Source organism: Engystomops pustulosus, chromosome 9 (genome assembly GCF_040894005.1).
Source record: "Engystomops pustulosus chromosome 9, aEngPut4.maternal, whole genome shotgun sequence".
Taxonomy (NCBI): Eukaryota; Metazoa; Chordata; class Amphibia; order Anura; family Leptodactylidae; genus Engystomops; species Engystomops pustulosus.
In genome coordinates, this window is record NC_092419.1 from 94,923,132 (window position 1) to 94,935,398 (window position 12,267).

Consider the following 12,267-nt stretch of genomic DNA (forward strand, 5'->3'; position numbering starts at 1 on the left):
TTTAAGAAAAAATTCTGCTATGCTTCTTTGTGTTTTGGACAAAATCTTTAGATAACTCTTTAAAAAGGGTTGATTCACCAAGAAAACACCCTGTAATACAAGCTAACCATAAAGGATGAAAGTTCTGCAGGAAACGGCTGATCGCTATGCTGGATTATTTTATTAGACCAAGTCCGAAATTCCTAAAGTAATACGAGAAAAATGTTCTTCCTTTCAAAAAACATCACCACTCCTATTGGTAGAGGGCCTAATAGCTAATTTTTGACAGTTGGGGTTGGATAATTGAGAGCTGTCAATCAACATGTATGGGAGGGGCTAAAAGGACTCACATGCTCTCTTTATGAGTCCTACAGCAGATTAACCCCACCCCTTTTTTAGGTCTGTCCCAGGAATATTGGGACTGTTAGGATGTATGTGATTGTATTTTGGCGTATTCCCTTGAAGAGTGGCGCGTTTTTAGAAAGTGATCAGGCATGTTTTCTAACACCATGAACTCCCTTACTATGGCTTTCTATATCTATAAATTGGATAGGACTTGATGAAATCCACCTCTAAGAGGTAGTTACCATAAAGTGTTAACGCTGAAATATTACACGATTTAGAGAATAATACAGGAGGGATTTTTCAAAAGTTATCCATAAACTAAAATACAATGGACCCTAGGTGATAAAAAAAATTAACCCACAAGCAAAATATTCACAGAAGAGATCAATAAAAAGATTAACCAATCACTAAGTCAACATGATCCAAAGCAATCATTACCCAAGGAGAGACGTTGTGAACTCCTTCCTAGACTGAAAACAGTCTGCACATTCCTTCTAACACTCATTATTCCATACAGTCTGGATATGAATAATCCAAAACGCGTCAGCACTACTAGAGTGAGCCTAAAACATCTGAGTTTGGGTTAGATAGAACCTGTTTATTCAACTAGACCAGTGTTTACAAAGAATTGGTAGGTTATTCACAGCAGCGGTGCAAAGTGAGTCCTCAATGGAGGTTTCTAGGAGTGAATCTACCGTATTTATCGGACTATAAGGCGCACAAAAAATCCTTTGATTTTCTCAGAAATCAAAGGTACGCCTTATAATCCAGTGCGCCTTATATATGAACCATACTTACAGACAACAGCTGCCTTGAACTGTGCACAGGTCTGCCACCTGCTGGTAATTCATCCTTACAATCTGGTGCGCCTTGTAATCCGGTGCGCTTTATATATGAACCTAGACGTTTTAGCAGGCATTTATTGATGGTGCGCCTTATAATCCGGTACGCCTTATTGTCTGAAAAATACGGTACTTGAGGTTGTGATCATTCTAGGCAGTAAAGGTGCAGTTAAAAGTGTTCTCCAGGATGAGTACAACATTGCTTATTTCCTTGAGAAACAGCACCACACCTTTTCACAGTTTGTCAGTGGTATTGCATCTCAGTCCCATTGAGCTCAGTGGAGTCGAGTTGCATTACCAGACACATAGATAGGGGTAGCGCTATTTCAGATGATCATAGAGCAGAGGAGGGGAACACATGCTGAGCCTATGGATACAGATTTGATTGTTATCTTTATGAATAACTGTTTCCACAAATCACAGAGAAAGTCTGGGCCCTGGAACCGTGGGCTACCCCCACCCACACACAGTGATTGACAAGTTTCCCTTTATCAGTTTGTATACAAGGAGAGTTGTCGATCATTTTTGGTGCATGGAGCTATCAGGACTCACAGGCTTGCTATATAAGCCCTTGCAGCAGTTCCATAACTTTATACGTGCAAATACTGAACCAAATCTTAGAAAACAGTATATCCCTGAGCCCAGCATCTCTACCTCTATCATAACCTGCTGTAATAACAAAAAGTCATTGTCAAGTAAGACTACCCCTTTAAGCACTTCATATATTATTTTGGTAAAATTGTATGCCTCTAATGAGGAATTTTTTATTATTTACATTCTTACTTATTGTATTTTATCTTGTGGTTTTGATATTTTTCTTCTTTGTCTCAAAACCTCTCTAATAAACTGTGATCTTGAACGCATTCTCCAATGTGACTTTGTTAGAATTGTGCTAATAAAGTTTGTTTGAGTTTTGCTCAGGTGCTGAGGTAAAAGAAAAAAAGAGTATTCCCTCCTGACAAAATAAAAGCTGGAATCTCATTGGTTGCATTGATCGCAATAATCAGAATCCAATTTTAATTAATCAGTGCTAGCTGTGATTTGATTGTTCGCTAGGGCCAATATAACTTTCACATAAAAAATCTAATCCATGAACATATAAAGGTCAAAAATATCCTTAAAAATTGACCAATCATGTTGGCACAACTGGGCACTTATTTGCCAAAACTGGCATGTTCATGTTATCCATACCAACCAATCATAGCACAGCTTTCACTTTTCCACTAACAGTCTGGGAATGTAAACTGAACGGTGACTGGTTGCTATGGACAACCATTAAGGCCTACTGCACCCAATGTTAAAATGAAGCCTTTTGCTGACAGTAAATCTCCAAATCTCCCTTTACATGTTCATGACTGAAAAATACTGTAAATCAGAATCAAAGCACTAAAAAAGTTACCATACTGCTACCTCCCTTTTCACAAAAAGTCACAAAATAGAGCACTTTTTCACACTTTCTTCATAAAAACCTCATCTTTGTTTTTTTTCACCAAAAAATAACAATTACAATTTGCATTGCAGCACAAAAATATTTATAACAAAATTAGAAATTTGCATTTAGTTTTTTCTTTTTTTTTTCTTTTTTTTTTTTTTATAATAAAAAAAAGCTCTTGAGCATACTAAAGCTGCTTCTAAGGATGTGATGGGGAGCACATATTATGCCAATACTCACTGATATTTAGGAGGATTTTGACATTGTATCTGTAAATTTTAGATTTAGTTATAAAATTCAAGTATTTTGTATGAATATTATAGATTGGAGAGATTCTCCATGATGTATTATACCGCATAATTCTGCTTCCCTTCTGCATATTTACCAACCCTTTTCATTCCAAAGTGCAAAACATTTTAAGGAATTCCCCTGTTTCCCATAAGGGGACCCCAAAATTCCACATGATAATCATAGTTTTCAGGCAAATTAGTGTAGCCCCTCCCACTTCCTGTCCCGATACCGTTGGCAATTATGCAGTCGGTGTGAATCAAACTTTTTGTTTCTGGTTATCTTCCCAATAGTTTCACCATGGGACATGTAAAGAAGAAATGCGGCCTTGTGTTTTTGGGATGTATTAAGTTTTCGGGCTATGCTCCCGTCCTGACCCGTCTGGTCTTTGATGCCGTTTTTGGCCCACATTACTTTAACACTCCCTACATAAAAAAAAAAATAATAAAAGCATATACACATCAAAGCTTGATGATAGTTGCATTGGTTGATGCATAGATTTCACTGTTTCTAGAGGCACAAAATGGACGTGGGCCACAGCCGTGCCTATAGCAGCAGAGGTCTCCCTCTTAAGCAGGGACGGATACTAAAACGAGCAGCCATTTAGGGTTTTTACATGTTAATACCGGTGGCATTTTTAGAGGGGGGGGGGGGGGGGAGCTGTACACACAACATGCATGTACAAATATACTGATAAAAAAAATAAAAATGTGCAAATACAGCATGTGCTGTTGTCTGCAGTGATACACGTATAATGACCTGACCACCACGACCTGCTCTTCATGGGATGCTAAGGGGTTAATCCTGTTAGCTCGCCATCTAACTTTACGTTGAATGCCGGCACCAAGTAGTCCCAGCAATCCCTCCAAACAACAGTATTATTTACATTGGCAAGCAACACACCCCAGTGCATTATGGGGGCCTGTCCTGCTATTTGCTTTGATGGATATTTCTGGATAAGTGTTCTGGTAGTAAAGGAAGACGGGGAAGTATTGTGATATCCCTGAAGCATTTGGCACAACCTCCTAAATTGTTTATCTGGATTTACTCATAGGTGTCTGTTCTGTGTATCCCTTTTTTGGCATAAATATTCAGATTAGATCCTTCAAAACCTTTAAATCTTCTCTAAAAAGTCAAATCAAGATCGAATCAGTATGGATCATATTGGTCTAGTTTGTTTCAATCCATGTACACTAATACCCTTACTTAGAGTCATTAGAAGGTTCCTTGTAGTCTCCTGGTTATTTGTGGTAGTCACTTGGATGATGTCCTACCAGCTTCTTCATTTGAGGAGAGTAATCATAATAATGTTGGTTAGGAAGATCTCAACAACCTATCACACACCACTTTTTAGCCAAAACTTTGCTGGTATCCCATAACACATTAGTTGGATTTCTTTAGTAGAAGTTCATTGGGTAAATTTCCAGATTATTCTTGATCTAGGAGGTAGAATACCAAGGTTTGCAACAGATTTTCCACTTTTCTTCCATCACCACCATTGTTCTGGGTGGGATTAAGCAATCATTTTACATCTCGATGATTCAGCATTTGGTGGAGATATTGGCATTGGACTTCAAGGTTTGTGTTTATCATTTATAGTAGATGGGGTGAGAACAGGAGTAAAACCTCAGAGGATCGCAGGTGATGGACACTCACTTCACATGACACTCTCGAAGATGATGACCTTATTATCCGACACGGGGCTCAAGCTAGTTAAGCTCTTGACATCTGGATCAGGTGCCATGTACTCTAAATGATGAGCTCCCCAGACAGGTTCAGTCAGATGATGCCACCGCTGTCAATGAATATTAACAAGGTCATTAGATACATTGTGGTGGTATATTGTAACTTTTACAACAAAGTATAAGTCAATCATTTCACAGGGTCTACTAGTCATAGCGATTGCAGAAGTTAAAGGTGTTGTCTACGTTTGACCGTTCCTTCTAATTAAAATAGACTATTGACAAGCTCCCATAATGGAAGCCCTTGAGATCAGAGGTGACAGAGGACTTCCTTCCAACTATATAAACCAGTTGTGTTGCGCTATAATCTGCTGGACCTATTGGCCTTGTTTTGTCAAGGGTCCATCATCATGCCCAAGCCTGGACTCTCTGGAACATCTCCTTTTCTAGAGTGACCACAGATTAACCACAAAGGAACTACAGCTAAACAGGTATATCCCACTAGATCTAGAAGGGAGTACTTACTTCCTTCAGTGTCCCCTTGGCACGTGTGATTTTGTAAATAAAGGTCACTGGAACACATAACATGGATAACATTGCGAAGCACCAGCCGATTGCTTCACCCCACCAAGGGTACGTGTAGGTCTTATTGTACGTCAGAGGCTTGTAGTTCACTAGGTTGAAGATAAATATGGCCTGTGTAATAGAAAGTATGTCAGCGATTAAGTTCTGGACTAAAGTTCTTCAAGATTGACCTAAAAAGTTTAGAAATCGTTTCACAACTTTGTTAGTAGTTATTGCTTTAGGAGCGTTCACAATATCTAGTTCTAGGAAGAAGAAGTCACATGAGTTCATGACTTATTACAGCATTCATATTCTCGATTCAGACAGCTGGGGGTTATGATAGGCTTCTTTGTTCAAGATCTACACATGTGGTGTGAAGCAGTTGTCTATAGCAGAACATGTCATAGATCAGTGGTCTCCAACCTGTGGCTTTTCAGCTCTTTAAAAAAACTAGTTTTGCAGTAGCCAAAGAGTTGTGGGTTGGAGATCACAGTTAACATAATGGGGCAGATTTACTTACCCGGTCCTGTCGCGATCCCGTGGTGCAAGTCCAACATGGATTCCGGTCTGCCGCGATTCACTAAGGTTGTGCGCCCAAGTTCATGCATCCGTCGATACCGCGCCGAGGTCCGCCAGAGTTCACCTTCTTCCTGGCGATTGTAAGTGAGTGTCTTGCAACACAATTCTAAATGTTAAATCCCGTGCGTTGTCCGAATCCGTCCAGGTTGTCCGACGGTCTGGCCCCCGATTTGTGTCGCTTGCAAGCCGGCGCCTATGCGGCAAAATCCAATCGCGCGCACCAAAATCCCAGGGCAATTCGGCGCAAAACGGAAATTGCTGGGAAACCCGACGAAAATGTGCTCCGCGGACCCTTAATAAATGAGCCCCAGTGTACTCAGCAGAAGAGGCACCTATGGTTGTAGAACTGGGTGGTGATCGTGTAGCAAAAGTTGTTGTGTTGAAGGAAAGCTAGAAAAGGGTAACTTCAGCACTGACTTTAGTAAGATCTTATGTTTCAAAGGATTGCCTGTACATGGACCTTCCTGAGGGAACAATCTTCAGTATCAGTGTAGGTATTAATGTATATTTATGAACATTATCTTACCATGCAGACAAAAGGGGTGAACACAGACCAGCACCATTTCATCCAAGGGAAAGGACGATATCCAATCATACGGGCTATGTCATCCATGAATCTATCAGCACCTGATGACAGAAGATTAGTAGAAAGGTCAACTCGGGCACACCATGTTTTATTCTTCTTTTTATCCTTTTCATTTTATCAGCATTTAAAGGTATGAAAAGATGGTGATTTGAATGTTGGTGTTTGTTATGTTGGTCTTGATGTGGATCATGATGTTTGTGTTCATGAAGGTGGTTGTTTGGGTAGTCACTGTGATTGTGAAGATAGTGTTTGTCATGATGGTCCTAAAGTAGGGAAATAAGATATGAGTGGTAATGGTGGTGTGGTGGTCATGCTGAAGTTGTGGTCATGATGGTGGTGGTCGTGTTCTCATTGTAATGGTACATTTTTTTCACATTTATCCTGACAAAGATGTGGCAATCATGGTGATCATGGAGAATGTGATGGTAGTCATGTCCACAACTTTGGCCAAGATGAGCTCTGTGTAACTTCTTGTCAATATGGTCAGTATACTAGGAACCGTCATCATGTTTTGTGCTCAGTCTTACGAACCTAGTTTTATATTGCTTGGGAATCCCCTTGGTCTATTCTTTTATATGTAATACAAGTGCAGCCAACACATTAAATAGAGGAGCGCTTTCTCTCTACGGCAATCTGGCATTATAAAAGCAGTCTAGGAGATGCTCTGCGGCATCTCTGTAGCTCAGCAAATCCCAAGGACAGAGCTATATTAAGAGAGAGTTTTGGTAGAGAGATGCATGCTCTGGATGGCAGCCAAGACCCTTCACGCTCCAGCTCCTGCATCTGCCTCGGAAGTGACTGGAGAATTCTGGGTAGAGCTCACTGTTATTAGAATTGATCCAAGACAAATACAGATCCAAGGCAAGAGAGTGGTGTACAAGCAGAGGCATAACATGATGCTCCATGACCCCAAAACATTAGCAGAGCATCTATAATACTGGGGTTAATAGTAGTATGAGGGTCTAACTAAACCTGTCTCTATGACAAAGTGCTCAGCGTGCCAGTGAAAGGTGGAAGTGACCATCAACACCAACAAGAGAGGCTGCATAAGTATTAGTAGGAGTCCCTGGGACACATGACAGGCATAATGTGAAGGTTTTGGTCCTTATGGACCAAGAGAGACCTTCAAGTTATGTCACTGCCTCATAACCGAGATTATGATGTGATATCACATGAGAGTTGTTGCCCCATGATCACATACATTAACCACAAACTTCAAGCTACGCCTGTGCCTAATAGCACTAATAGGTGGAAGTTTCTCTCAAGCCCTGGTGCTCCACAACTACGAACAGAAAACAAGGAGCTTCATGCAATTTCCCTATTAGGTTGAACTTTCACTCAAACCCTGATGCTCCTCAACCACAAATATCACCACACAACATATATCAATTAAGGAAAACCTTCTTGCTTTGACTCCCCCAAATAATGATACTTGGTTCAACTATCACTGTCAAACTCTGGTGCTCCATAACCAAAAACATAAACAAGGAGCTCCAAGCTATGTCTCCAAAAAGTTGCTGTACCTCTCAAGCCCTGATGTCCCTTAAACACAATGGTGGACCAGGAACTTTATCCTATGTCTTTGTCCAATGTAATCACCGGTTGGAGTATAACTAGAGCTCCCCGTAACCAAATACATCAACCAGGAGCTTCAAGTTTTGTCTCTGCCCAATGACCATAATAGGTTGTGGTTTTACTCAAACACTCATGTTCCACAAGCACGAAAAAGCATCACAAACTTTATCCTATAACTTTGTTACAGGATTATGCTCTTCAGGGTTTGCAAAAGAAAGCAAGATCGTAATCTGTTATGTAGATTAATTTACCGTAAACCCAGGCGATGACCACGCACTGCCAAAAAGTCTGCCACAGGAGGGTCATTCCACTAGCAGAGTAATAGTCAAACAGTTGGAAAACATACATCCCACCCTAGGAAGAAAAAAAGACATGTACAATGTTAGATCACTTATAACTATAAAGTCATCCTTTGTTTTCCAGAAACAGCGCCACCCCTGTGTATGGGCTGTGACAGGTATTGTAGCTTGTCCAAATTCGCAAGAGAACCTTAAAGTGTGTGAGTGCAGGTGTTACTACAGCCATATTATGGCCATCACAACGTGGCCTAAGGCTGAATGTCTACTCGTGTTGATATTTTCGTTATTCCATGGTACAATCTGTTTATATGTTGTAGTGAAAATAATAAAACAGGCTCAAGCCAAATCACATCGTAGAAACCAAAGGGACTTTTGTTCCAAGTACAACATTCTGTTTTCCGATCCTTAGCCAATACCTGATTATAGTCAAAACACGGATGAGGAAATCTGCTCGTGTCATCTACAGTCATACTCATTCAACAATGCAGAGTTTATACTCAATGACGTAGATACAATATATAATCTAGATATAATATGAGGATGTAATACATATATCATACCTCCGTCAGCATGGAGAGGTCAATGAGGAACATGACCGAGCAGCAAATGGCCACGGCTACTTCGCGTTGGTAACGGAAATAATAGCGTGCCGGAAGCAGGTCCAGGATGGCCGTAATAAATCCTTCTACACCTACAAACTGTAATAATATATAACAGGGTGTAAGTTATATAACATGCATTGGGGAAGAAGGTCACAGCTTAAGTGATTTGCACCAAAGCTCATGCATGACCTCAATTAGCCTTTTAATTTCGGTAAAAACTGTGCATGCATAATTTTCCTTGTGGTGGCGCTGCAAGGCAATTAAACACTTCCTATTAAACCACTGCTAATTGCTACAGGACTATTGTGATATCAATAATTTATGGAAAAAATATTTACCTGGCTGTCCAGTCCAAGAAGAAGCAGCATAAAGAAGAACAGAGCAGACCAGAGAGGCGCCACCGGCATCAGACTCACCGCCCGGGGATACGCAATAAATGCCAATCCTGGCCCTAAGGATGGAAAGAACAGTCAATGTATAGGCCATGCTCAGTAACAATCACATCTTACATCCATGTAGACCAGTGATGTGGAGAAGCATGGTAGATATAATTATTGGGCCTAATAGAAGTCTAATAGAAGTGTGAAGATGTGGTACTTGGGAACCCTTGGAAAGACATTTCTCTGGAAGGTACTTACCCGATTCAGCTACTTTGGAAATGTCCACTCCTTGCTCATTGGCCATAAACCCAAGAATGGAGAAGACAACAAAGCCAGCGAAGAAACTGGTCCCACTGTTGATTAGTGCGAGGATAAAGGCATCTCTGTGGAGAATGGTAGATGTTTAGAACATACGGACATTCTAGTCAAGTTCTAAGTGAGGACATTATGGAACTTCCCTGACCACCCTCTACCAACAAAATTGCCCATGAATTCATGACTAATGGTTGATGTATATGGTTTCTTGCAGGATTCTAGTTGGGTTGATAGATGAAACTGGTTTATAAATTTATAGTGAAACCTCTTCTACAGACAGACTTTTAGAGAACATTACCCAGTGTCCAGTTTAGATATTGTCCATCTTCTCATCGGTGGTTATCTCTAAGAAGTTTAACTGTGCTTAAAATGGAAAATTGATCTGCCATGGAGGCCTCATATTGAACAATTTAATTCTATGCATGGGGGAGCTAAACCTTCATGGGGTCTAACTTTACAGAGATACAACAAAATAAAGTTGAACAGACTTGAGGACCTTCTATCTTCTAAAAAGATTAGGGTACCAGTGATGATAACCCAAGGCTGAAGATGTGGTAGTCTGAACCAGCACCAATAGAAGGCTCTGTAGCTTTTATTACTATGTAACCCAAAGGAATATCTTTGGGTGGTACATTTCATGTCAGAATATCACTGTAAAATCTCGTCAAATATGATAGTTGTCTTCTCCTACATTTTGGAAAAAGGATCTGGTGCAAGGTGAGAAAGTTAAAGTGTCTTCTTTCACATCTATGTATAGCTGAAGATGGTGACATCAGCCCTCGAAATACATAGGGTATCAGTTGTTGCGCTAAGAATGACTTCCGTGAATTAAGGAGGGGATTGATCATTCCACAGGACCCATGCTCGGCCCGCGTGGACAAAGCTATAACACACTGCAGCTGCCATGTCATTCTAGTTCCAACTCCTAGGTTTCCCCTTTCAGCAGCTGTTATGTATGGCCATCAATCCTATTATATAACCCCTACTGTCAGGCACCCGCTCCTGTTTCATTACGGAAAAAAATCTTCGGATACAATGGGATCCCTGGGTTCTTGGACCTTGGTATGAAAAAAATTTATGTGTCCAACCAAAATCTTGTTTATCTTATATTCTTAGTCAAGGTGATTCTGCAAGCTTGGTATAAGATTGTTGGCCAGGACCTTGGAATAACTCTTTACCAAGCCGGTGGGGACTATAGAAGAAGCTGAAGCCGCTCTCGGCCCAGAACTTTCCTTATTACTTGGAATAGTGGAGAAGTGTTTGTCACATATGCCTCTGCCTTGGCTGGGGACAGGACAAACACTTTACCCGGTCAGCGTCTTTCAGCACTCCATGTGCTGATCCTCTACCCACACAGTATACAGGGAATGAATGCCGCCACTAAATACATGAACGACGGAGGTGGAAAAATATATTCCTGGCCACAAAAACAAGTTCTCCTCCCCCCCAGCGATCACACAGTACGTTCTCCTCAACTTTCCATTGCTTCTTCCCAGGCTGGCATTCCGAGAAATTCTTAACAAAAAACTATTATAATCCTTGTATGGTTTTATTTTCAAAATCTCTGCTTGCTGTCAGTGATCTGAAGGAGTCTGGTTTATCTCAAGGGAATCTGTTTCGGCTTTGGGGTTGTCATTGCGGTATGCCTATAGCAGAGTCTTTTTCTACAAAGTCCCTTGTAGGGATTGGGGTCCACATACCCCCGACCAAGAGATGGGGGCAATGCTATATAATATCACATAGAAATGATGCAATGTCACTATATCACAGGGTGCTCGTCAGAACCCCATGATCAACCAAGGTCTACATTAAAATTTAGGGATAGTCCCATTCTAAACATGTCTCAGGGGTGTCCAAAGGATAAAATCTGAACAGGATTTTGCCCAGTGGATGTAAATGAGAATGTTTCCATTCACTGACAGCAAGCAGAACTCTTAAAGAGTAGTAAAATACAAACACAAAGCAAACTGCGGAATGTAAAAGTAATATTTTGTTGCTATGGAATATAAAATATAAAATCAGCATCATCTATAGCGATCAACATTACACTGATCTTATTGGTTGCCAAAATTTGCATGCTTGGGGGTCTTAACGCTCTACTTCCTTACTTGTAGCAGTCATTGTTAAAACGATTATAGCTGCCCAGTGCTGTAAGGGCTCCCAGTCCTATGGCATAAGAGAAGAAGATCTGTGTCCCGGCATCAATCCAAACCTGCAGACAATGAGAAGAATGACACATTCCAGTGTCCCAGCAATATCTGTATGATATCATTGCCTTCCTCCTGACAAGTCCGAAGCATTTCTAATTAAATGCTTTATAGTGCTGGTCCTATATTATTCCTCCTGGAAATGCATATACGGGGAGATACCATCCCCTTTGTCTGTTGGCAGTGCCCAGAATGGACAGAGCCAAAGTATATAATGACACAACCTTATATTTGACACATCATTCATACATTTACAGGAAGAATACCAGAGGAACAGCAGAACACAGAGGAAAAATTCCCCAAATTTGTCTTTTCATAAGAAATGTAAGTATTTGTTAAATCAGAGATGTCAGGAGCCTCCAAAAATCAGTAATTCACATCCATCGCATTGCCAAACCAGAACCTGGCTGTAAGGGCATGATGGGAGTTGTAGTTTTGTGAAATTGTTGTTGTGACTGATTGAAATGATTTTTCGTCACGTAAAGGGTTATTAGAAAACCCCTGAGGTATTGGGATGAGGGACATAAAATAATCTATACCTACCAGTCCCCTCCTGGGTTGTAGTTTACACCTATGGCCAGGCCAGAAGTTA

At 40.7% G+C, this 12,267-nt stretch overlaps 1 protein-coding gene across 1 annotated transcript in view; it reads right to left on the reverse strand.

Moving 5' to 3' along the window:
- Window positions 1–2,687: 2,687 nt before the first annotated feature.
- Window positions 2,688–12,267, reverse strand: part of SLC6A8 (solute carrier family 6 member 8) — a 33,744-nt gene continuing 24,164 nt past the window's right edge. Inside the window, exons 6-13 of the mRNA XM_072123939.1 lie at window positions 11,577–11,680; window positions 9,412–9,536; window positions 9,112–9,224; window positions 8,732–8,869; window positions 8,124–8,226; window positions 6,238–6,338; window positions 5,094–5,264; window positions 2,688–4,681 (exon numbers count right to left, since the gene is read on the reverse strand). Coding sequence (XP_071980040.1) covers window positions 4,544–4,681; window positions 5,094–5,264; window positions 6,238–6,338; window positions 8,124–8,226; window positions 8,732–8,869; window positions 9,112–9,224; window positions 9,412–9,536; window positions 11,577–11,680 — 993 coding nt within the window. The 3' untranslated portion in view covers window positions 2,688–4,543. The remainder of the gene's footprint in view (window positions 4,682–5,093; window positions 5,265–6,237; window positions 6,339–8,123; window positions 8,227–8,731; window positions 8,870–9,111; window positions 9,225–9,411; window positions 9,537–11,576; window positions 11,681–12,267) is intronic.